Source organism: Sapajus apella, unplaced genomic scaffold (genome assembly GCF_009761245.1).
Source record: "Sapajus apella isolate SASKATOON/1434 unplaced genomic scaffold, GSC_monkey_1.0 scaffold119, whole genome shotgun sequence".
In the NCBI taxonomy this organism is placed as follows: domain Eukaryota; kingdom Metazoa; phylum Chordata; class Mammalia; order Primates; family Cebidae; genus Sapajus; species Sapajus apella.
In genome coordinates this window covers 680,653-706,138 of record NW_022437059.1, presented here as the reverse complement: position 1 = coordinate 706,138, position 25,486 = coordinate 680,653, and the positions used below count along the sequence as shown (strand labels likewise).

General features: G+C 44.0%; 1 protein-coding gene across 1 annotated transcript; it reads left to right on the top strand.

Moving 5' to 3' along the window:
* Positions 1–25,486, top strand: CCT3 (chaperonin containing TCP1 subunit 3). Its single transcript, XM_032260638.1, has 14 exons — positions 1–310; positions 2,649–2,710; positions 4,797–4,847; positions 4,939–5,001; positions 6,083–6,179; positions 10,986–11,103; positions 13,603–13,789; positions 15,694–15,843; positions 17,187–17,319; positions 17,487–17,568; positions 22,565–22,745; positions 23,581–23,826; positions 24,086–24,217; positions 25,149–25,486. Exons 1-14 carry the CDS (start codon positions 280–282, stop codon positions 25,251–25,253), a joined length of 1,638 nt encoding a protein of 545 aa, XP_032116529.1. The 5' UTR covers positions 1–279; the 3' UTR covers positions 25,254–25,486.

Below are 25,486 nucleotides of genomic sequence, written 5' to 3'. Positions count from 1 at the left end.
TGCGCAAGCGCTTGTGCCCTCCTAGTGCCTCCATCGTGCTCTCTCTGTCTAACTTGTCTGGCCGTTCCTGCGTAGGGGGCGGAACTAAGGCTGTCAATTGGTCTGTTTTTGTGCCGGTCAATGAGATGGGTGCGGCGATTGGCGGCTACCTTGAGAGTAGCGAGTTAAGGTGTAAGCCCTGAGGAGGCAGCGTTTTCTGGGCTTGTGTCTGGTTCTCTCTCTCCAGAAGGTTCTGTCGGTTCCCACAGCTCTGGGTACCCGGCTCTGCATCGCGCCACCATGATGGGCCATCGTCCCGTGCTCGTGCTCAGTGAGTTTTGGGGATGCCAGGGAAGGGACCCCTTTTCGCCCTCCTGTGTCCATACTTTTCAGTGTCGCCCAGCTCCGTCCCGCCCTGACCCGGCCACTGAGCCTTCCAGTTATCATCTTCATTTTGGAAGCCGGGTGTACCACTTTCCTCTCTTCCCTTAACCTATTTGCCTCTTTTCACAAACTCAAACTGACCTTCCCCTCCCCGAGCCTCTTTCCTTGATGTGTGCTCGTGTTGGGAAGCTCTTTCCCACGCGTTCCGTACCTCATCCCCCTACACTTCCCCCGCCCCTGCACGCTTTCTAGCCTGATTGTCGCTGTAGAGCTGCAAGTATAATATGTTGGGTTTGTTTTTTTTTTTCCCAGTTAGGTCTAGCTTTATATCCTCGGCTCATCCCTTAGTAGCGGTAATTTAAATGTTTCCATCTGTATTACAGAGTTAATAGTATTTCCTAGTAGAATTGTGAGAATTAAATGAGATAAGTAGGTAAACTGCTTAAAGAGGGTCTGGTAAATAGGTAGTATCCTTGGTCACTGTACGTTACACTTCTTTTCAGTAGCAGTCGCTTGAACAGCAACCCCTGATCCTGAAGTAACTGTACTTGCTTTACTGGTCTCGGATGTAATCGTTCCCTCCGGGTCCCCGGTGTTGTAATCTTTCCCGCTAAACAGTTGGATTTTCCCAAATTTCTCCACTGGTCATCTTTTCCCTTTGGAAGATACCTCATTTTTTTTCTAATTATTTTTTGAGACGGAGTCTCATTCTGTCATCCAGACTGTAGTGCAGTGGCGCGATCTCAGCTCCCTGCAACCTCTGCCTCCTGGGTTTTAGCGATTCTGCCTCAGGCTCCCGAGTAGCTGGGATTACAGGCGCGTACCACCATGCCCAGCTAATTTTTGCATTTTTGGTAGAGATGGAGTTTCACCATGTTGGCCAGGCTGGTCTCGAACTCCTGAGCTTAGGTGATCCGCCCACCTCGGCCTCCCAAAGTTCTGGGATTACAGGCGTTGGCCACCGCGCCCGGCCCCTTATTATTATTTTTTTTTTTGTAGTGAGCACCACCACCATTGTCTTCCTTTGATATGTTTCCGTCCTATGTATAACTTCTGTATCTCATCTGCAGGAACAGCTAGGATGCCTGACGAGCCATCTCCTCTCCCTTACCATCTTCCGTATACTGAATGCCGTTCAGAGTTTTTATTCATTATCTCTGTACCTGAGAAATAACTTTTCGGGGCGGGGGGGAACCTCTTTCTTTCTGATGGAGGGTAGATCCATGCAGGTTTTTGGTTACAGCTGCCTGAGATAGATGTAAATCCTAAGGATTGTGGATGTTTTGGTTTGATGAGACTAGACTGAAAGATTTACAGACTTAAGTTGTAAGGGAATGTAATTTGGAGAGGGGAAGGAAAGAAACATCATGTTGGTTTGGTTACAACCACTGGCTTGTCTCCACTGAGATGGGCTGGGGGTGAGTGGTATGTTTGCAAAGCTCCTTTCAGGTCTGCTTTTGTCTCTGGCATTAGTTGGCTGTGACTGATTAGGCTCCCAGTTAAAATATGTGGTCAGCTCTTAGTGATGGTAAATGGATTACTCAGGCCTTCTTGTTACATCCAATTATGGAGTGACTATATAATTTATCTTACAAACTTGAGTGTGTTCTAAACAGTATTCTGTGGGGGCACTATCAGTAATTATGTTGGACCTATTAGTGTATGATCCCCCTATCCAAGCAGAAAATGAATCCCCAAACGCTTTCCCTGCTTACATAAGCAATGATTGGTCATTTCTTAGGATCACCAGCCCTTTGAGAATCTGATGATAGCTGTGGATCCTCTTTCCGGAAAAAAAAAATATTGCACTCTCTCTCATTTGCTCACCAGAGTTTCAGCAAATTCACTATCCCATTAACGCCCGTTCATAGATCTCAGGTTATGAATCCCTGCTGTAAATACATGAATATTTTTCTTCTTCTTTTTTTTTCTCTTTTTTATTTTCTTTTTTTTGGTTTTTGTTTTTTTCCATTTTTATTTCGCTCTTTCTAATACATGAATATTTGGTTAAAAGGAAAGTATTAACCAAGATTCCAAAGTTATTTCTTAATATACCAAGGGTTGAAATAAAGAAGTTAACAGTCATAAAGACATGTTTACAGTTTTTTGAGATATGGTTGACATATAATAAACTGCACATATTTCAAATGTAGAGTTTGATAAGCTTTCCTTTGTGCATACACCATGAAACCTGCATTCTTATTTTTCAAAGACTGGGAAATAAGTAACTTGTATATGATGGGGCAGTCCTGGGCCGTTGACTCTTGTGTTTTTATCTATTTTAGGCCAGAACACAAAGCGTGAATCCGGAAGAAAAGTTCAATCTGGAAACATCAATGCTGCCAAGGTCACAAATCTTGTTTTGTTTTGTTTTTTGCCGTTCTGATTGTAAGTCACAAATCTTTTAAGTGTTTATGGTAGCTTGCCACCAGCTATCTTCCCTGGTATTTGATGATCACTGTGTGTCCTGGTGTGTGTCCTGCACATCTAGACTCATGTAGAGTGTGCAAATAGGCAGAGGAAAAGGTGACCTCTTCTTTCCGAACATTTTCCTGATGATGGTAGGGGAAAGGAAGCCCTCCCCTTCTGAGTTAGGATTGATAATTTGCTCGTTAACTTATGCATAATTTTGTTGTTGTGTATTGTTTTATAGCATTCTATTTGTATCTGTCTCCCATACTAAACTGAATTACTCTCTGATAAACAAAGATTTTATTAATTCCCTTTTGTATTCCTAGTGCCCATTGTAGATCTTGGACAGATATTTGGTAAATGTCTTTGAATGAAATAGTGAAGTATTTCACTATTTCACTATCTGATTTAGGGTGGTGTGGAGGCCACTGTCATAGAAAGAAATACTAAGACATGGACTTGTAGTAATTAGGACTGCCGGGAAATGGAAGCTCTGGGAGCCATTTTTCTTGTGTGAAAATTCATTTCGGCCGGGCGCGGTGGCTCAAGCCTGTAACCCCAGCACTTTGGGAGGCCGAGGCGGGTGGATCACGAGGTCAAGAGATCGAGACCATCCTGGTCAACATGGTGAAACCCCGTCTCTACTAAAAATACAAAAACATTAGCTGGGCATGGTGGTGCGTGCCTGTAATCCCAGCTACTCAGGAGGTTGAGGCAGGAGAATTGCCTGAACCCCAGGAGGCGGAGGTTGCGGTGAGCCGAGGTCGCGCCATTGCACGCTAGCCTGGGTAACAAGAGTGAAACTCTGTCTCAAAAAAAAAAAAAAAAAAAAAAAAAAAAGAAAATTCATTTCTTTCTTCTTTCTTTCTTTCCTTTCTTTCTTTTTTTTTTTGGAGACGGAATCTTGCTCTATCGCCAGCCTGGAGGCTCACCACAGCCTCCATCCCCCAGGTTCAAGCGATTCTCCTGCCTCAGCCTCCTGAGCATCTGGGACTACAGGCGTGTGATACCACGCACGCTCAGCTAATTTTTGTATTTTTGGTAGAGACGGGGTTTCACCATGTTGACCAGGATGGTCTCAATCTTTTGACCTCGTGATCCACCTGCCTTGGCCTCCCAAGTGCTGGGATTACAGGCATGAGCTACCACACCCGGCTTGTGAAAATTCATTTCTATATCCATCCTGAGACCTATTCCCAAGGGGAGAATGCTATGTCTGAAGTAATTCCTTTTCTTTTTTATTTTTTAACTTTTTTTTTTTTTAGAGATAGGGTTTCACCATGTTGGCCAGGCTGGTCTCAAATTCCTGACCTCAGGTGATCCACCCACCTTGGCCTCCCAAAGTGCTAAGGATTACAGGCGTGAGCCACCACTCCCAGCCATCTGAAGTGATTCCTAACTACACTTTAGGGGTGTCACTAAAACACTGGCTCTGGTGGGACACTGTGGCTCATGCCTGTAATCCCTGAGCTTTGGGAGGCTGAGGCAGGTGGACCATTTGAGGTCAGGGGTTCGAGATCAGCTTGGCAAACATGGTAAAACTCTGTCTCTACTAAAGATACTAAAATAAATTAGCCAGGCCTGGTAGGAGGTGCCTGTAGTCCCAGCTACTTGGAAGGCTAAGTCAGGAGAATTGCTGAAGCCTAGGAGGTGGAGGCTGCAGTGAGCTGAGATCTCACCACTGCACTCCTGGATGATACAGTGAGACTGTCTCAAAAAAATAAAGTGATTGCCAACCATATTTTAGGGGTGTCATTAAAACAGTGGCTCTGGCCAGGCACAGTGGCTCACACCTGTAATCCCAACGCTTTGGGAGGCCGAGGTGGGTGGATCACTTGGGCCCAGGCGTTTGAGAGCAGCCTGAGCAGCATACTGAGACTCCATATCTAAAAATAAAATGAAATTAAAATAAAGTAAAACACTGGCTCTATGGGTTGTTCATGCCTCTTCCCCTATCGCTCCAACATTCTCACACTATCCTCTGATTTGTGCTTGCCTATTTTATGTTGTCTTTCCATTAGACTATTGCAGATATCATCCGAACATGTTTGGGACCCAAGTCCATGATGAAGGTAGGCTTATCTCTCCCTAAAACTCTTAGACTACAGATTTTTCTTCCTGTTATCTAGGACACTTTAAATAGAACTTTTGCTTTTATCTTAGATGCTTTTGGACCCGATGGGAGGCATCGTGATGACCAACGATGGCAATGCCATTCTTCGAGAGGTGTGTTTTGTTTTTGGTTTTGTTTTTTTTTTTTTTTTTTTTTTTGCTTTCTGACAGTTTTATAAACATAAAGGACCGATTAAGATAGAAGCTCTGATTAGTTTTTTAGGGCTGCTATAACAGATTGCCACAAGCTGATTGCCTTCAACAACAGAAATTTATTATCTTACAGAATAAAGCTAGAAGTCTGAGATAAAGGTGTCAGCAGGGCCATGCTCCTTCTGAAATCTCTAGGGGAAGAATCTTCCTTTTATTTTAGCTTCTCATGGTTGCTGGCTTTCCTTGGCATGAACATGGTCTCTGCCTCAGTCCTCACGTTATTCCCCTTGGGTGTCTCTTACACAAGGACACAGGTGATTGGACTTGGAGCCCACCCTAATTCAGAATGACCTTATCTGACTTGGTTACATCTGCAAAAACTCTGTTTCAGAATAAAGTAAAGTTCACAGGTTCTGGGAGTTACGATTTCAACATATCTTTTTTTTTGAGACAGAGTCTCACTCTTGTCGCCCAGGCTGGAGTGCAGTGGTATGATCTCAGCTCACAGCAGCCTCTGCCTCCTGGGTTCAAGCAATTCTCCTGCCTCAGCCTCCTGAGTAGCTGGGATTACAGGCGCCTGCCACCACACCTAGCTAATTTTTGTACTTTTAGTAGAGACAAGGTTTCACCATGTTGGCCAGGCTGGTCTCAAACTCCTGAACTCAGGTGATCTGCCCACCTCGGCCTCCCAAAGTGCTGGGATTACAGGTGTGAACCACCATGCCCAGCTGACTTCAACATACCTTATGAAGAACAAAACTCAACTACAATGGTGCGTCCAGTAAATAAGCTAAAAATTATTGTTCTGTCCTCTGGAAGCTTTAATAGTTGAGTACATGTGATAAATTTTTTCCTAAAAAAGATTTGGAAAGTGGTTTACTTAATTTATTTGGGGTGCCATTTTTAATCTTTCAAGATATGGTAAAACATTAAATGGACAATAAGTATATGTAGAAACAAGAAGCCCAAGAGTTAAGGCTACGCTGAATAAGTTAAGAGGTCTTCTGAATAGTGTGGATTCAGTAGTGATCTACTTTTTTAGATTCAGGTCCAGCATCCAGCGGCTAAGTCCATGATTGAAATTAGCCGGACCCAGGATGAAGAGGTTGGAGATGGGACCACATCAGTAATTATTCTTGGTAAGAGAAGAATGGGAGGTTGATAAGGAAAAATTCAAAATAACATCTGTGTCATATTTTAAGAAGGAAATTCTGTTACTAATCCGATAATTACAAATGTTTAAATAGCTTATTTGTAATTTTCTATGTATTCTCTCCAACTGGGTGTAAAACGTTTATATGAATAGAATGAGCTATGCAAATTTGGCTGATAAAGTAATAATGAATTCTCTTTATTCACTGTAAGTTATAATATTCTATAAAATCACTACAAAGACTGAATTGGCAAATCATTGCTTCTACAGGAAATGCAGGGTTAGGTACCTGTAAGCCTCTGGTCACACTTTCATCAACTGATAAATACATACCTTATTGTATGTGTTTTCTGTCTTAAAGACACCCGTTTAATATATATAGTGGATAGGCCAGGCATGGTGGTTTATGCCTGTAATCCCAGCACTTTGAGAGGCTGAGGTGGGCAGATCACGAGGTCAGGAGATCCAGACCATCCTGGTCAACATGGTGAAACCCTGTCTCTACTAAACATACAAAAATTAGCTGGGCATGGTGGTGCATGCCTGTAATCCCAGCTACTCGGGAGGCTGTAGCAGGAGAATTGCTTTAACTGGTTGTAGTGAGTGGAGATTGCACCACTGCACTCCAGCCTGGCGAGAGAGCGAGACTCCGTCTCAAAATATATGTACATGCACACACACACACAGATTTGTACACATATATGTGTAGTTGATTTATTAGCTTTGAACTCATAGCCGATAGCAATATAACTCATGCCTATACAAAGCTCACTTAACATGTATTTTTTCTGTAAGGCACATCACAGCCTTCCTACGTAGGAACATTAGATAGCACTTAAGCACTATACTTGCGAGCCATTTTAAATACTGAAATTATGAAGAAAAATGTGAAAAACATAACCTTAAATTTACTGCATAAAGGACACTTTTACAGCGTGAGAACTAAAGCAAGACCCGTTTGACCTCATCTGGGAATGTCATTGGGTGACTAGATTTTTTTTGCCATTCTGTGGATGTCCATGAATGACTATGAAAGTGTCATGAATATTGATTTTGGGGTTACAAATAAAGTTTAGCAAGTGGGTGAATTCACAAATAATAAATGAAACCTCGAGGATAGTGACCCTGGGCTATGTAAGTTTAAAGACTAATCTATTTCCTATAGGATCATGAATAATTATTTTTCAAATCTTGAACTATTGATTTTATTGAGTAAATGTCAAGATGATAGTGAAATTTTTATACTAGAAACACTGATTTCAAAAAATCTGATTGCAACCAAGTGTGGTGGCTCACGCCTGTAATCCCAGCACTTTGGGAGGCCAAAGCGGGAGGATCCATTGGGCCCGAGTTCAACACCAGCCTGGGCGACATGGAGAGACCACGCTGCTATAAAAATATTAAAAAATCAACTGGGTGTGGTGGCACACACCTGTAGTCCCAGCTGTTGGGGAGGCTGGCGTCAGTAAGGCAGGAGGTTGAGGCTGCAGTGAGCCGTGTTCATGCCACCGCACTCCAACCTGGGCAGCAGAGCAAGACCATGTCTCTATTTTTTTATTTTATTTTTTTGAGATGGAGTCTTGCTCTTGTTGCTCAGGCTGGAATGCAATGGCACAATGTTGGCTCACCACAGCCTCCGCCTCCTGGGTTCAAACGATTCTCTTCCTCAGCCTCCATAATAGCTGGAATTATAGGCCTACACCACCACGCCCAGCTAATTCTGTAATTTTTAGTAGAGACGGGGTTTCTCCATTTTGGTCAGGGTGGTCTCAAACTCCTGACCTGAGGTAATTTGTCTGCCTCCCAAAGTGTTGAGATTACAGGTGTGAGCCACGGTGCCTGGCCCAAGAGGGACTATTTTAAATTAAGGGATTTTTTTTTTTTTTCTTTTTGACAGAGTCTTGCTCTGTTGCCCAGGAGGCAGTGCAGTGGTGCAATCTCAGCTCACTGCAACCTCCACCTCTCAGGTTCAAGCGATCCTGCTTCAGCCTTCCTAGTAGCTGGCATTACAGGCATGTGCCACCACACCTGGCTAATTTCAGGGTTTCACCATGTTGTCCAGGCTGGTATCGAATTCCTGAGCTCAGGTGATCCACCCACCATGGCCTCCCAAAGTGCTGGGATTACAGGCGTGTGCCACTGCGCCTGGCCAAGGGATTCTGATTTACAGTGTGGGCCCATGTACCTGAAAATAAAGTTCTTACATTGAAATCATTATTATTATTTGTTTTTCGTAGAGATGGGGGTCTTATGTTGCCTAGGCTTGTCTCAAACTCCTGGGCTCAAGTGATCCTCCTCCCTCAGCCTCCCCAAATGCTAGGATTAGAAGTGTTATCAAAATCATTATAATATGAATTTTTTTTTTTTTTTTTTTTTTTTTTTTTAATTTTAAGAGATGGGATCTTGCTCTGTCATCTCAGCTGGAGTCCAGTGGCATAATTATAGCTCACTGCAGACACAATCTTCCTGCCTCAACCTCCTGAGTAGCTAGGACTACAGGCCAGCACCACCAAACCTGGCTGATTTTTTTTTTTTTTTTTTTTAATTGGAGTCAGAGTCTTGCTGTATCACGCAGGCTAGAGTGAAGTGGCATGATCTCAGCTCACTGCAACCTCCGCTAACTGGGTTCAAGCAATTCCGCCTCAGCCTGGCCCAAGTGATTCACCTGCCTCGGCCTTCCAAAGTGCTAGGATTATGGGCATGAGCCACCATGCCCAGGCTTAATTGTGTACATTTTCTAATTTAAATTTTTTATTTTTCTGAAACAGAATCTCGCTCTGTTGCCTAGGCTGGAGTGCGATGGTGTGATCACATCTCACTACAGCCTTGACCTTCTGGGCTCAATGAGTCCTTCCAGCCCAGCTTCCTGAGTAGTTACAGGCGCGTGCCACCATACCTGGCTAATTTTTGAATTTTTTTGTAGATACAGGGTTTTGCTCTGTTGCCCAGGCTAGTCTAAAAACTCCAAGCCTAGTGATCTGCTCACCCCAGCCTCCCAAAATGATGGTATTACAGGCGTGAGCCACTGCATCCAGCCCTGAATATTCTTTTTTTTTTTTTTTTTTTTTTTTTTTGAGGTGGAGTTTCGCTCTTGTTACCCAGGCTGGAGTGCAATGGCACGATCTCGGCTCACCGCAACCTCCGCCTCCTGGGTTCAGGCAATTCTCCTGCCTCAGCCTCCTGAGTAGCTGGGATTACAGGCACGCACCACCATGCCCAGCTGATTTTTTGTATTTTTAGTAGAGACAGAGTTTCACCATATTGACGAGGATGGTCTCGATCTCTTGACCTCGTGATCCACCCGCCTCGGCCTCCCAAAGTGCTGGGATTACAGGCGTGAGCCACCGCGCCTGGCCCTGAATATTCTTTTAGATGTAAGGTTTTGTGTGTTTTTAGTTCCAGCAGTTTGACTTTTAGGTATTAAGGTACTAATAAACAAGTCAGTTTTCCTTTTGTGTATTTTTCTTTTTTTTTTTCTTCTTTCTTTTTCTTTTAAGAGATGGGGTTTCAGGCCGGGCGCGGTGGCTCAAGCCTGTAATCCCAGCACTTTGGGAGGCCGAGGCGGGTGGATCACGAGGTCAAGAGATCGAGACCATCCTGGTCAACATGGTGAAACCCCATCTCTACTAAAAATACAAAAAATTAGCTGGGCATGGTGGCGTGTGCCTGTAATCCCAGCTACTCAGGAGGCTGAGGCAGGAGAATTGCCTGAACCCAGGAGGCGGAGGTTGCAGTGAGCCGAGATCGTGCCATTCCACTCCAGCCTGGGTAACAAGAGCGAAACTCCGTCTCAAAAAAAAAAAAAAAAAAAGAGATGGGGTTTCACCATGTTGGCCAGGATCAGGATGGTCTCAATCTCCTAACCTTGTGATCTACCCACCTTGGCCTCCCAAAGTGCTGGGATTACAGGCGTGAGCCAGCGAACCTGGCCTCCTTTTGTGTATTTTTCTTTATTTTAGAGCCTTTAGGGAAAATTTTTCTTATTTGTTAGAAAGATCAAGGGAAGGCCAAGCGCAGTGGCTCACACCTGTAATCCCAGCATTTTGGGAGGCCAAGGTGGATAAATCACCTGAGGTCAGGAGTTCGAGACCAGCCTGGCCAACCAACATAGTGAAACCCATCTCTACTAAAACTACAGAAATCAACTGGGCATGGTGATACACACCTGTAATCCCAGCTACTTGGGAGGCTGAGGCAGGAGAATGGCTTGAACCTGGGAGTCTGGGAGGCAGAGATTGCAGTGAGCCAAGATTGCGCCACTGTAGTCCAGCCTGAGTGACAGAGCCAGACTCCTGCTCAAAAAAAGAAAGATCAAGAGAATTAAGTAAGCCCTGGAATCAATCTTTCATCATTTTGTTTATTGAGACCTGGTCTGACTCTGTCACCAAAGTTGGAATGTAATGGTGCAGTCATGGCTTATTGCACCCTCAACCTCCTAGGCTCAAGTAATCCTCTTACCTCAGCCTCCTGAGTAGCTGAGACTGCAGGCTGGTACCACCACACCAAGCTAATTAAAAAATTTTTTTGTAAAGACAGTCTCACTATGTTGCCCACGCTGATCTTGAATTTTTGGGATTACAGGGATGAGCCACAATACCTAGCCTGATCATTTAAAATATGTTCAGTAAAGATGTTTTTTGTATGAATTGGCTTGGATTAGGATGAACAGCCAAATGTCACATCTTTTGGGAGAGTCTGATTTAGGAGAGTATTTTTTGGAAGAATAATGAAGTTGGTTGCCTTGATATCCAGATACTTTAAAACATTATTATGGTGCTTGTATCTTTTTCAGCGGGGGAGATGCTGTCTGTAGCTGAGCACTTCCTGGAGCAGCAGATGCACCCAACAGTGGTGATCAGTGCTTACCGCAAGGCATTGGATGATATGATCGGCACCCTAAGGAAAATCAGGTATCTCAGGAGCAAGAAATAGGTAGTATCAAGTATGAGAGGATCTGGCCAGGTGTAGTGGCTCATGCCTATTATCCCAGCAACTTTGGAGGCCTAGGCGGGCAGATCCCCTGAGGTCAGGGGTTCGAGACCACCTTCACCAACATGGTGAAACCTCATTTCTACTAACAGTATAAAAACCTCGTTTCTACTAACAGTATAAAAATTAAGGCCAGACACAGTGGCTCACACCTGTAATCCCAACACTTTGGGAGGCTGAGGTGGGTGAATCATGAGGTCAGTACATCAAGACCATCTTGGCCAACATGGTGAAACCCCATCTCTACTAAAAATACAAAAAGTTAGCTGAGCATGGTGGTGCGTGCCTGTAATCCCAGCTACTCGGGAGGCTGAAGCAGGAGGATTACTTGTACCCGGGAGGCAGAGTTTGCAGTGAGCCGAGATCACACCATTGCACTCCAGCCTGGGCAAACAGAGCAAAACTCTATCTCAAAAAATAAAACCTATAATGTATTCTTTCTTCCATGCCCTACTGGAAATAGTTTTTTCTTTTTTCTTTCTTTATTTAAATGTTCTACTCATATGGTTGGGTCATTAGATGCATAAGTATTTATTAATTTGGTGAGGTTTATATTATACTGCCTGTTCTTGAACAAGTTTTACACTACCGTCTTTGGCACACTTAGGGAATGAGGTGTTTGATTTAATTATTTTTATGCAGTAAGCTCTGTGAGAGTGTAGAGGTACCCATGGGTTTTATTGTGTGGAGCTGTACCCTTAAAGGTTTTTTTGTGTGTGTGAGACAGAGTTTTGGTCTTGTTGCCCAGGCTGGAGTGCTCCACCTCCTAAGTTCAAGCTATTCTCCTGCCTCAGCCTCCCAGGTAGCTGGGATTACAGGCTTGTGCCACCAAGCCCAGCCCCGAAAGATGTTTTTTTTTTTTTAGTGAAGTAATAACTGCCTACCTAGAACACTTTACCCTTTTTTTTTTTTTGAAATGGAGTCTCGGCCCAGGCTGTAGTGCAATGGAGTGATCTTGGCTCATTGCAACCTCCGCCTCCTGGGTTCAGGCAATTCTCCTATCTCAGCCTTCTGAGTAGCTGGGACTACAGACGCACGCCACCACACCCAGCTAATTTTTCGATTTTTTAGTAGAGATGGGGTTTCACCATTGGTCAGGCTGGACTTGAACTCCTGACCTCAAGTGATCCACCTGCCTCAGCCTCCCAAAAAATTATTTATTTTTTATATTATGTACCTTACACAGTTAAAATACAGATTTTGTTTATTTTGTGTGGTTTTTCTATTTTTATGTTTTTTATATTTTCTTTTTTATATTTGAAGCTTAGTTTTGCTGGAGAGGTTTGTTTTTTGTTTTTTGTTTTTTGTTTTTTTTTTGAAACAGAATCTCACTCTGTTACCCAGGCTGTAGTGCAGTGGCACAATCTCGGGTCACTGCAATCTCTGCGTTCCAAGTAACTGGGACTACAGGCGCATGCCACCACTCCTGGCTAATTTTTGTATTTTTAGTAGAGATGGGGTTTCATTATATTGGCCAGACCAATCTTGAACTCCTGACCTCAAGTGATCTGCCCACCTTGGCCTCCCACAATGCTGGGATTACAGGCTTGAGCCACTATGCATGGCCAAAGGAGGGATTTTAGTATTATTTGAAAATATCTCGTGAGGAGACACTGAAATGTAGGAAAGGTAAACACAAAATGTGTTTACAGTAACGTAAAAACACAAAGATCACCAGTTGGCCCTCTGACCACTTTGGTACACCATGAGTTAAAAATAAAATTTGCTGTTCAAAATGAATGATTTCATGAAGCTCTTAAAGTTGGCTAGTTATGGGATGAGGTTTCTTTTCTTTTTTTTTTTTTTTTTTTTTTTTTTTTTTTGAGACGGAGTTTCGCTCTTGTTACCGTCTGGAGTGCAATGGCGCGATCTTGGCTCACTGTAGTTCAGGCAATTCTCCTGCCTCAGCCTCCTGAGTAGCTGGGACTACAGGCATGCTCCACCATTCCTGGCTAATTTTGTTTTAATGGGGTTTTCACCATGTTAACCAGGATGGTCTCTATCTCTTGACCTCGTGATCCACCTGCCTCGGCCTCCCAAAGTGCTGGGATTATAAGCGTGAGCCACCTTGCCCAGTGGAATAAGGTTTCATAGAAAAAAATGTGTTTTGCCCTGAGTTGTAAAAATTGAAGAGTTTACCTGGTTGCAACAGAAGATAAGGAACAAATTATTTTACATAAATCTTTGTATCTATGTGTAAAGGGTTGCTCAGGGAATTAAGGCACCTTCTACGGATGAATTGTAATCTTGCTGAAAGGCAGATTGTCCTTTTAGTTTCCTTCTGATGTTCTATTGGTTTCCTCCAAAGGAACAGATCCCCTTGTTCTGGCTCTTGGCCTATTATAGTCACTGAGATACAGATGAGGCACATCTCTACATAACTAACATGCCTTCTTCACTTATCATCTGGTTTTCTTTAGTATCCCAGTTGACATCAATAACAGTGATATGATGCTGAACATCATCAATAGCTCCATTACTACCAAAGCCATCAGTCGGTGGTCGTCTTTGGCTTGCAACATTGCCCTGGATGCTGTCAAGACGGTACAGTTTGAGGAGAATGGTCGGAAAGAGATTGACATAAAAAAATATGCAAAGGTGGAAAAGGTAAACTTCTGCATTGTGTACACTGGGTGAAATTATTTCTTAGCACGAGTCATCTAACTTGTGAGGAAATATTTTTAGTATTTTTGTTTTGTTTTTTGTGTTTTTTTTTTTAAGACAGTCTCACTCTGTTGCCCTGGAGTTCAGTGGCACAGTCATAGCCCACTACAGCCTCAAACTCCTGGCTTCAAGCAGATCCTCTGACTTGATAGGACTACAGGCACATGCCACTATGTCCGGCTAATTTTTTTTTTCTTTCTGTAGAGATGAGGGTCTCACTATGTTGCCCAGGCTGGTCTTGAACTCACTTCTGGCCTCAAGCGATCCTCCCACCTCAGGCTCCTGAAGTGCTGGGATTACAGGCATGAGCCGTCACGCCCTACTTGAATGAAATCAGAGCAAGTTATCTTTTTTTTTTTTTTTTTTTTTTTTGAGATGGAGTCTAGCTCCATCGCCCAGGTTGGAGTACAGTGGCACAATCTCAGCTTACTGCAGTCTCCACCTCCCAGGTTGAAGCGATTCCCCTGCCTCAGCCTGCCAAGTAGTTGGGATTACAGGCTTCCACCCACCACGTCCAGCTAATTTTTGTATTTTTAGTAGAGATGGGGTTTCACCATTTTGGCCAGGCTGACCTCGAACTCCTGACCTCAGGTGATCTGCCTGCCTCCACCTCCTGAAGTGCTGGGATTACAGGGGCGTGAGCCACCACGCCTGCCCAGAGCAAGGCATCTTTAGTTAGAACTGGGAAGAACTTTGTACTTCCTGCCTGGAAAACAGAAACCTAAAGAGGCTACCAAGTAGGAATTTCCTGAAATAATTTTGTTGACACCTTCACAAGGTTAATAAGGACGAGAGAAAGGCTTATTGGTGTCTCCATGTTTGTGTATTTGTATACATCAGTCATTTGATCGGGATGTAAGCTTAACAAGGGCTCTATTATACACTGCTATTATAGCCTCTGAAAGCTTTCTATTCTCTCTACTAAATTTCATTAAGATCAAAAAGCTTAGGCTGGGCACAGTGGCTCACGCCTGTAATCCCAGCACTTTGGGAGGCCAAAGCAGATCACGAGGTCAGGAGTTCAAAACCAGCCTGGCAAAATTGGTGAAACCCTGTCACTACTAAAAATACAAAAATTAGCCGGCCACACTGGCACGCACCTGTAATCCCAGTTACTCGGGAGGCTGAGGCAGGAGAATCACTTGAACCCGGGAGTTGGAGGTTGCAGTGAGCCACTGCATTCCAGCCTGGGTGACAGAGCAAGACTCACTCATCTCAAAAAAAAAAAAGATTTAGTCGTATAGCCTGTGGCCAGTAGATGGAGCCCCAAGCCTAAAATTCTGTGGCAATATCTTTAAAGAAATTAGACCTAAACCCTTATTTATTTATTTATTTAAATAGCACTTGGGTCGCACTGTGTTGCCCAGGCTGGTCTCGAACTCCTGGCCTCAAGGGCCCCTGCCTGAGCCTCTTGCGTAGCTAGAATTTTAGGTGTGAGCCGCTGTATTTCTGTGGATCTCAGCTTGACACTCATTCAAGTTGAGTGTCATGGTCTAAAATTTGTGTATTTCCTGGTGGGAAGAAAATGTGATTCCAACCATGTTTTTGAGCTTCATCAAAGAAAGGTACTTTAGAAACTTGAAACAGTGGCTATTTAGGAAACATGAACATCTCGGAAGGAAATTAAGAAATTATCTTAGGCCAGGCGTGGTAGCTCGTGCCTGTAATCCAGCACTTTGGAGGCCAAGGCGGGCAGATCACATGAGGTCGGGAGTTCAAGACCAGCCTGACCAATGTGGTGAAACCTCATCTTTATTTAAAAAAAAAAAAAAAAAAAAAAAAATCTTAAATTTGGATTTAAAAATTTGGATTAAAAATGGATTAAAGTGTGGTTGTCTTTTGTTCAGATACCTGGGGGCATCATTGAAGACTCCTGTGTCTTGCGTGGAGTCATGATTAACAAGGATGTGACCCATCCACGCATGAGGCGCTATATCAAGAACCCTCGCATTGTGCTGCTTGATTCTTCTCTGGAATATAAGAAAGGAGAAAGCCAGGTAAGGTTCTTGGCCTTGTTCCTTAAGTAGATGCAAGAATCTGACTGCAAATATGAACAACAGCAATAAAAGGTGTGTCTATTGCATGTCTTCTAGGTGCATAGTGTACACTGACTCTTAGAACAATCCTTTAGAATAGTTGGTGTTGATTCCATTTTACAGATGAGGGATCCGAAGCTCAGACAAGTTAGGTTAATTGCTTGAGGAATACAGCTAGCATTGGCCAAAGTTGAGATTTGAACCTGGTCATGTTTGGCTTGTTTTATACTATCATGCTACCTTTCCTAATGCACCAGGGAACATAAGGTGGTAGTTAATTCAGCTTTGAAGTACTAAAGGAGAATTTCAGTTGGGTGCAGTGGCTCACACCTATAATCCTAGCGCTTTGGGAGGCTAAGGCAGGTGGATGGCATGAGCCCAGGAGTTCAAGATCAGCCTGGGTAACATGGCGAATACCCTGTCTCTAGAAAAAAAAAAAATTACTTGGGCATGGTGGCATGTCCCTGTAGTTTCCGCTACTCAGGAAGCTCAGGCGAGAGGATTGCTTGAGCCCAGGAGGTCAAGGGTTCAGGGAGCTGTGGTCACGTCACTGAACTCTAACATGAACAACAGTGAGACCCTGTCTCAAACAAATAAAAAGACCAGGCGTGGTGGCTTACGCCTGTAATCCCACTCTCTAGGAGGCCAAGGTGGGCAGATAATGAGGTCAAGAGATCAAGACCATCCTGGCCAACATCGTTAAACCCCATGTCTACTAAAAATACAAAATTTAGCTGAGCATAGTGGCGCACACCTGTGATTCCAGCTGTTTGGGCGACTGAGGCAGGAGATTCGCTTGAGCCCAGGAGGTGGAGGTTGCAGTGAGCTGAGATTGTCCTACTGCACTCCAGCTTGGGTGACAGAGTGAGACTACACATCTCAAAAAAAAAAAAAAAAAGAGTGTCTAGGGGGTGGGAGGCTCACAAGGCTCCATCACCTTTGGAAAGAACAATAATCAATTAGTGGGAAGAATTAAGACCCAGAATTTTCATGCACACTGCTAGGACAGATGTATGATTGAACTGAGTGGTCAGAGACCTTAGAAAGACACAGCTCACCACCAATTGCTGTGTGACTATTGGTTCTGGTTGTTTCTATAAGGAAGGGGTTAAACTAGATGATAACGAGAGCTTACAAAGGTGTTATGAGGGCTTACAGAGGTGTTGAGATCACGGCTTTAACATAATTCTAATTCTGAGATACATGGGAGAGGGAGAGGTAGGTAGAGGGAGTGTAGTATGACCCTAAGAGCTTCACCAGTCTAGGGATTTTAAAATCAAGAGTGTCTTTTCTTTACTACACAGACTGACATTGAGATTACACGAGAGGAGGACTTCACACGAATTCTCCAAATGGAAGAAGAGTACATCCAGCAGCTCTGTGAAGACATTATTCAGCTGAAGCCTGATGTGGTCATCACCGAAAAGGGCATCTCAGGTGGGACTTCGATGATTTTTCCAGCCTACCTTTGAGGTAGATGAGGGTGGGTAATTTTTGTTTTTCCCCCTCATGTCGACAGGGGCATAATAATGTGATGGTTAGAGTACTTTGATTATAAAACCAGTTTAGAACCCAGCTTGACACCTCTACTCTTGGATTTGTAGATTTAGCTCAGCACTACCTCATGCGGGCCAATATCACAGCCATCCGCAGAGTCCGGAAGACAGACAATAATCGCATTGCTCGGTGAGTAGGCCAGATAAAAATAAGATTTTTCTTCCCCCGTGTTTCCTTTTCGTAGCTGCATAACATAGTCATTATTACCTGAAAAGGTTTAGTAAAGGATACAGTAACAGGTGGAAATAACCTTGGGTTAGCTGTCTGCCCTCTTGAGGAGTCCTCTAGTCCAACAGTTATTTACTGCATGAGTCTCATCTGTACCGCCCCTAATCATTAGTAAGCAGCTTGTGCTTAGACATCTGTAATTGCTACCTTGGTGGGTGTCTGTTACATTTCTAAATAACTGCTTATCAAAGAGGTTTTTTAAATGTCATGATGATTTTTGAATGAACATTTCCAGAGTAGTGGCCCAGATTATAGCAGAACCTTCAGCTTCCTCAGCTATATCCTTAGCTGCTATTTATGCAACTCTAGATTGCATTCACTACTTCTGCACTGATGTCTGTGCTCAGAGACCATTCTTTTTAATAGATGAGGTCTTGCTGTGTTACCTAGGCCTGTCTCAAACTTCTGGGCTCAAGCAGTCATCCTGTTCTCAGCCTTCCCAGTACCTGGGCATGCACCACCATGCCCAGCAGAGTTCATTCATTTTTAATACTAATTTTTTTTTTTTTTTTTTGAGACGGAGTTTCGCTCTTGTTACCCAGGCTGGAGTGCAATGGCGCGATCTCGGCTCACCGCAACCTCCGCCTCCTGGGTTCAGGCAATTCTCCTGCCTCAGCCTCCTGAGTAGCTGGGATTACAGGCACGCGCCACCATGCCCAGCTTATTTTTTGTAGTTTTAGTAGAGACGGGGTTTCACCATGTTGACCAGGATGGTCTTGATCTCTTGATCTCGTGATCCACCTGCCTCGGCCTCCCAAAGTGCTGGGATTACAGGCTTGAGCCACCGCGCCCGGCCTATTTTATTTTATTTTTGAGACAGAGTCTTGTGTTGCCCAGGCTAGAATGCAGTGTCTCTGTCTCTGGTCACTGCAGTGAGTCCAGATCACGCCACTGCACTCCAAACTGGGTGACAGAGCGAGACTCCTTCTCAAAGAAAGAAAGAAAGAAATTACCATTACATAGTGTAGACATGTTAATTTTTTTTTCTTTCTTTTTGCAGCTTCTAATTCTCTGGTTGAAGTATATTTTGAATTCAACTGTATCTGGTTATAGTAGCGATGACTAGTTTTTTGTTTTTTTTTTTTTTTGAGACGGAGTTTTGCTCTTGTTACCCAGGCTGGAGTGCAATGGCACGATCTCGGCTCACCGCAACCTCCGCCTCCTGGGTTCAGGCAATTCTCCTGCCTCAGCCTCCTGAGTAGCTGGGATTACAGGCACGCACCACCATGCCCAGATAATTTTTTGTATTTTTGGTAGAGACGGGATTTCACCATGTTGACCAGGATGGTCTCGATCTCTTGACCTCGTGATCCACCCGCCTCGGCCTCGCAAAGTGCTGGGATTACAGGCGTGAGCCACCGCGTCCGGCCACGATGACTAGTTTTCTTAGGTGTACAGTTGACCCTTGAACAACTTGGGGGTTAGGGAATCAGCCACCAAGGAGTTAAAAATCCGTGTATGATTTTTGGCTCCACAAAAATTTAACTTCTAATAGCTAACTGTTGACCCAAACCTTTACCGATAACACGTTAGTTGATTATCACATATTTTTTGTACGTCATATGTGTTATATACTGTATTTCTTTACAATAAAGTAAACTAGAGGAAAAAAATGTTACTAAGAAAATCGTGAGGAAGAGGTAACACATTCACTATGCCTTAAGTGGAAGTAGATCATCGTAAAGATCATCATCATCTTCATGTTGCATAGGTGGTGGAGGAAGAAGAGGGACTGGTCTTTCTGTCTTGGGTGGCAGAGGCAGAAGAGTGGTGGAGAGAGGTGGAAGGGGAGGCAGGATGGGTAGGAGGCACAGTCAGTGTAAGTCAGTGGAAATACGTTGTAATTTGTCTGACGTTTGCTTTTCAATTTCTCTAAAAACTTCTGTATAATACCAATCCCTCTTCGACTGCTTGTTTTTTTTTTCTCATTCCATTTCACACATTGTTGCTTCAATTTCAATGCCCTTATCACAGAAGGGTCCATATTGTAAAAGAAGTCAAAAGCAGTCTTGAATAATCAGAAGCCTTCTGCCAGATTGTCTAATGTCAGTTTGCTTTCTGGCACTGCTTCTTCTACATCATCTTCCTCATCGTCTGGCACTAGTTTGGAAGCAGTCGTCTCCATCAAGTTGTCTTCTGTTAATTCCTCTGGTATAATGTCTGTTAGCTCTTGAAGTTCTCCAAGATCCTTACATTGAAACCCTTCATCACCACCATGCCAATTTTTTTTAGCCACAGCCACATAAATCCTACAAAGTCATGTACAACATCTGGACAGTTTCCTTCTACAGAAATCTATCATTTTGGGCTTCATGGCTTTTGTAAGGCTTTTTCTATAACAACTGTGGCATCTTCAGCACTGTGATCCTTTCAGATTTTCATCATGTTCTCTGTTGGAGTTCTCTTTCATAATATTGACAATTTTTTGTGGGTTTTTTTTTTTTTTTTTTTTTTTTTTCTTTCTTTTTTGAGACAGAGTCTCGCTCTATCGCCAGACTGGAGTCCAGTGGCATGATCTTGGCTCACTAAAACCTTCGCCTCCCAAATTCAAGCAGCTCTCCTGCCTCAGCATCCCAAGTAGCCGGGATTACAGGCGTGCACCACCACACCCAGCTAATTTTTGTATTTTTAAGTAGAGACAGGGTTTCACCATGTTGGCCAGGATGGTCTCGATCTCTGGACCTTATGATCTGCCTGCCTTGGGCTCCCAAAGTGCTGGGATTACAGGTGTGAGCCACTGTGCCTGGCCGATGATGCTCTACATAAAGTACCATGCGTAATAAGCCTTACAGGTCCTTCTCTGACTATCTGGTCTAGAGTATTTGGATATCTTCAGTGTCTAACTCATGGGGTTCTGGGTGGTTGGGGCATTGTCCCATATCAAAAGCACTTTAAAAGGCAGTCCCTTTCTGGAAAAGTACTTCCTGACTTCAGGGAAGCAATCCAGAAAAAGTGTTCTTGTTGTCCAGGCCTGGTTGTACAACCACAAGACATAAACCTGACTGCCCAAGAGACAGGCTAACTCTACTCCTTGGCACAAAATCCTGGTGCTCCCTTCTCAAATATCATTTGTGACATAATCTTCCTGAGTAGGTCACTTTCATTTACATTAAAAATGTATTAGACCGGGTGTGGTGGCTCACACCTGTAATCCCAGCACTTTGGTAGTCTGAGGCAGGCAGATCATGAGGTCAAGATATCGAGACCATCCTGGCCAACATGGTGAAACCCCATCTCTACTAAAAATACAAAAAAATTAGCCAGACATGGGGGCGTGCACTTGTAGTCCTAGCTACTCGGAGGCTGAGGCTGCAGAATTGATTGAACCCGGGAGGCAGAGGTTGCAGTGAGGTGAGATCGTGCCACTGCACTCTAGCCTGGCGACAGAGCAAGACTCCGTCTCAAAGAAAAAAATACATATATATATATATATATATATTTAGGCAGATACCCTTTCTCCTCAATGATTTTTCTTTCTTTTTTTCTTTTCTTTTTTTTTTTTTTTTTTAAACAGAGTGTCACTCTGTTGCCCAGGCTGGAGGGCAGTGGCACAATCTCAGCTCACCGCAACCTCTGCTTCCCAGGTTCAAGCAATTCTCCTGCCTCAGCCTCCCAAGTAACTAGGAGTACAGGCATGTACCCAGCTAATTTTTTTTGTATTTTTAGTAGAGAATGGGGTTTCGCCATGTTGGCCAGGCTGGTCTCTAACTCGTGACCACAAGCCTTCCAAAGTGAGCCACCACGGCCAGGCTGGTCTCTAACTCCTGACCGCAAGCCTTCCAGAGTGAGCCGCCACGCCCAGCCCTCAATGACTTTTTTTTTTTGAGACGGAGTCTCACTGTGTTGCCCAGGCTGGAGTGCAGTGACGTGATCTTGGCTCACTGCAACCTCCCACCTGCCAAGTTGTTTAAGTAGTTCTTCTGCCCTGAGTGGCTGGGATTACAGGCGTACACTACCATGCTCGGCTAATTTTTTGTATTTTTAGTAGAGATGGGGTTTCACCATGTTGGCTAGTCTGGTCTCAAGCTCCTGACCTCAGGTGATCTGCCCGCCTCAGCCTCCTAAAGTGCTGGGATTGCAGGCGTGAGCCACTGCGCCCAACCAATGATTTTCTTAATGGTATCTTGGGACATGTCTGCTGTGTTTTGGTTAGCAGAAGCTCCATTTCCTGTTATCTTGACATTTTAAAAGCCAAACAAACCTCTTTCTACAATTATCAAACCATCCTTTGCTGGCATTAAATTATCCAGCTTTAGATCCTTCAACTTTTGTGATAAGGTATCATAATAATTTCACAATTTCTCAAATCATATTCGAGTCTCTAGGTATGCTGTTCTTACCTACATAAAAGCTGCATTTTCAATATGAAATAGATATTCCTTGAGGTTTTCCCACCTGCTGGCATACATAACTGCAGTGCTGCTAAACTGCAGTGATGGCTTCACAGATTTTTTTTATTTTTGAGGTAGGGTTCCACTCTGTCATGTAGGCTGGAGTGCAATGGCATGATCACAACTCACTGAAGCCTTGATATCATAGGTTCAAGGGATCCCCCTCACCCTCCTGCATAACTGGAAGTACAGGTATGTGTCACCATGCCCAGCTAATTTTATATTTTTTTGTAGAGACAACAGTCTTGTTATGTTGCCCAAGCTAGTCTCAAACTTCTGGGCTCAAGCAATCCTCCTACCCAGCCTCCCAAAGTACTGGGATTACAGGTGTGAGCCGCTGTGCCTGGCCCCCTGAAAATCTTTTTCACCAGTCAGCCAAGACCTCTTAAGTGATGTTTGTAGCAGTCCACTTTTGCCCTTATCCCCAGCTACAGACCCTAGAGACTAGGGAAATGGGTAAAAGTATCTGAAATCATCTGATTCTCACCACCTCCTCCATCCAATAGAGCCTGTGGGGCCCGGATAGTCAGCCGACCAGAGGAACTGAGAGAAGATGATGTTGGAATGGGAGCAGGCCTGTTGGAAATCAAGAAAATTGGAGATGAATACTTTACATTCATCACTGAATGCAAAGACCCCAAGGCCTGCACCATTCTTCTCCGGGGGGCTAGCAAAGAGATTCTTGCGGTGAGTCAGCCTTGGATGTATGACCAGATAAAGTAGGTCACTGGACTTCTTGAGAGTTTCCCAAAGGGCCTAAAATCATTCTGTGATCCATTTATAGCTATTTAATTTGAATCTGTAGTGACAAGTTCCTTTTCTGTTTCCTTTTTTTAATTAAATAAAAATTTTAAAATTATCAGCATAAAATTTACCATCTTAACTATTTTGAATGTACAGTTCAGTAATGTTAAGTATATTCATGTTCTTGTGCAAGAGATCTCCCGAACTTTTTCATCTTGCAAAACAGACCCTGTATCCATCAAACAAGATAACTCATTTCCTCTTACCTGGCAATAACTGCTTTCTTGTTTTTTTATGTTGAAGTTATAAATACTACTTTTTTTCTCTCATTGAGTCTAAGTAACTTTCCCAAAGGCATGTAGCTAGTAAGTAGGAGAGTGCATAACACCATGCAACCTCCTAAAAGATACAAGTAGGAAGGGATGGAATAGGTTATGGCCCTGTCTAGCAAGATAGATTCTGTTTATTTCCAGATAACTAGCAAGGGATGAAATAGATTATTGCTCTAATCTAGCCTAATGGACAAAGACCTGACTTTATGGTTGGGTGACACCCCCAAACCCTTTGCAGATACCACTCGACACCACACCATTAGTCATAAGTTACAATAGCCTCAGGTAAATAGCATCTGCTCTGCCCATTAGGGGTTCCAGGGACCTTTTCTAGTTGCCCTCCTTGGTGGTTTACTAACGTTGCGGTTAGGAGGTCCTTTTGGTGGCTCTGATTTCTCCATGGGTCATTGAACTTTGGCGTCATACTGTCTGTTTGCTTCTCCAAGGAAGTAGAACGCAATCTCCAGGATGCCATGCAAGTGTGTCGCAATGTTCTCCTGGACCCTCAGCTGGTGCCAGGGGGTGGGGCCTCTGAGATGGCTGTGGCCCATGCCTTGACAGAAAAATCCAAGGCCATGACTGGTGTGGAACAATGGCCATACAGGGCTGTTGCACAGGCCCTAGAGGTCATCCCTCGTACCCTGATCCAGAACTGTGGGGCCAGCACCATCCGTCTACTTACCTCCCTTAGGGTGAGTCTCTCTCCAACCTTTTCTCTTAATGAAGTAGGGAAAGCTGTGTTTGGCCTCGGGGAAAGATCATATCTGGCTATCCAAATTCTCCTTATAGTTTATTCCTTGAAATCTTTCTCTCCTTTTAGTCTTTGACCTGTTTGCTGTCATTACCATTTTTCCTTATCCCTTCTGTACCAGTCATTTATTTTTGGCTTTGTTTTTTACCTGATGTTTTCTGTTAACTTATTTTCCCCTTTTCTTCTTGCTTTAATTGCAGGCCAAGCACACCCAGGAGAACTGTGAGACCTGGGGTGTAAATGGTGAGACGGGTACTTTGGTGGACATGAAGGAACTGGGCATATGGGAGCCACTGGCTGTGAAGCTGCAGACTTATAAGACAGCAGTGGAGGTAAAGCACTCTAAGATACATTAAGTATTGCTTAAATTTTTTTTTTTTCTTTTTTTTTTTTTTTTTTTGAGACACAGCCTCACTCTGTCGCCCATGCTGGAGTACAGTGGCACGATCTCAGCTCCCTGCAATCTCTGCCTCCCAAGCGGAGGGGAGGTTCAAGCAAGTTTTGTGCCTCAGTCTCCTGAGTAGCTGGGACTACAGGCACGCGGCACCACACCTGGCTAATTTTTTTATTTTTTAGTACAGACTGAGTTTAACCATGTTGACCAGGCTGGTCTCAAATTCTTGACCTCAGGCAATCTGCCAGCCTTGGCCTCCCAAAGTGCTGGGGTTACACAGGCTTGAGCCACTGTGCCCAGCCTGGTCTAGTCTTGCAGGGAGGGATATAAAAGGCAGAATATTCCAAGGCATTCTATCTCGCTATTTATCTTTAGCTCATAATGAAAGCAAGATAAGATAACTTCCTTTTTTTTTTTTTTTTTTTTTTTTAATTTTGAGGCAGGGTTTTGCTCTTGTTGCCCAGGCTGGAGTGCAGTGGTGCGCAGTCTTGGTTCACTGCAACCTCCACCTCTTGGGTCCATGCGATTCCCTTGCCTTAGCCTCTCGAGTAGCTGGGATTACAGGAGCCTGCCATCACACCTGGCCATTTTTTTTGTATTTTTAGCAGAGACGGGGTTTCACCATGTTGGCCAGGCTGGTCTTGAACTCCTGACCTCGTGATCCTCCCACCGCGGCCTCCCAAAGTGCTGGGATTACAGGCGTGAGCCACCGCACCTGGCCAAGAACTACATTTTACATACAAGACTGAAAAGGTAGATTTCAGGCAAAATGCAATTCTGTAGTAGGAGCTAGGTGATATGATCTAAAGGAAAGAAAAGTGTCCTTTCCTTCTCTGCTGACCTCTTTGCATCTGTGCTTTTCCTTCTAGACGGCAGTTCTGCTACTGCGAATTGATGACATCGTCTCGGGACACAAAAAGAAAGGCGATGACCAGAGCCGGCAAGGCGGGGCTCCTGATGCTGGCCAGGAGTGAGTGCTGGGCAAGGCTACTTCAATGCACAGAACCAGCAGAGTCTACCCTTTTCCTGAGCCAGAGTGCCAGGAACACTGTGGACGTCTTTGTTCAGAAGGGATCAGGTTGAGGGGCACAGCCCCCAGTCCCTTTCTGTCCCAGCTCAGTTTTCCAAAAGACACTGACATGTAATTCTTCTCTATTGTAAGGTTTCCATTTAGTTTGCTTCCGATGATTAAATCTAAGTCATTTGA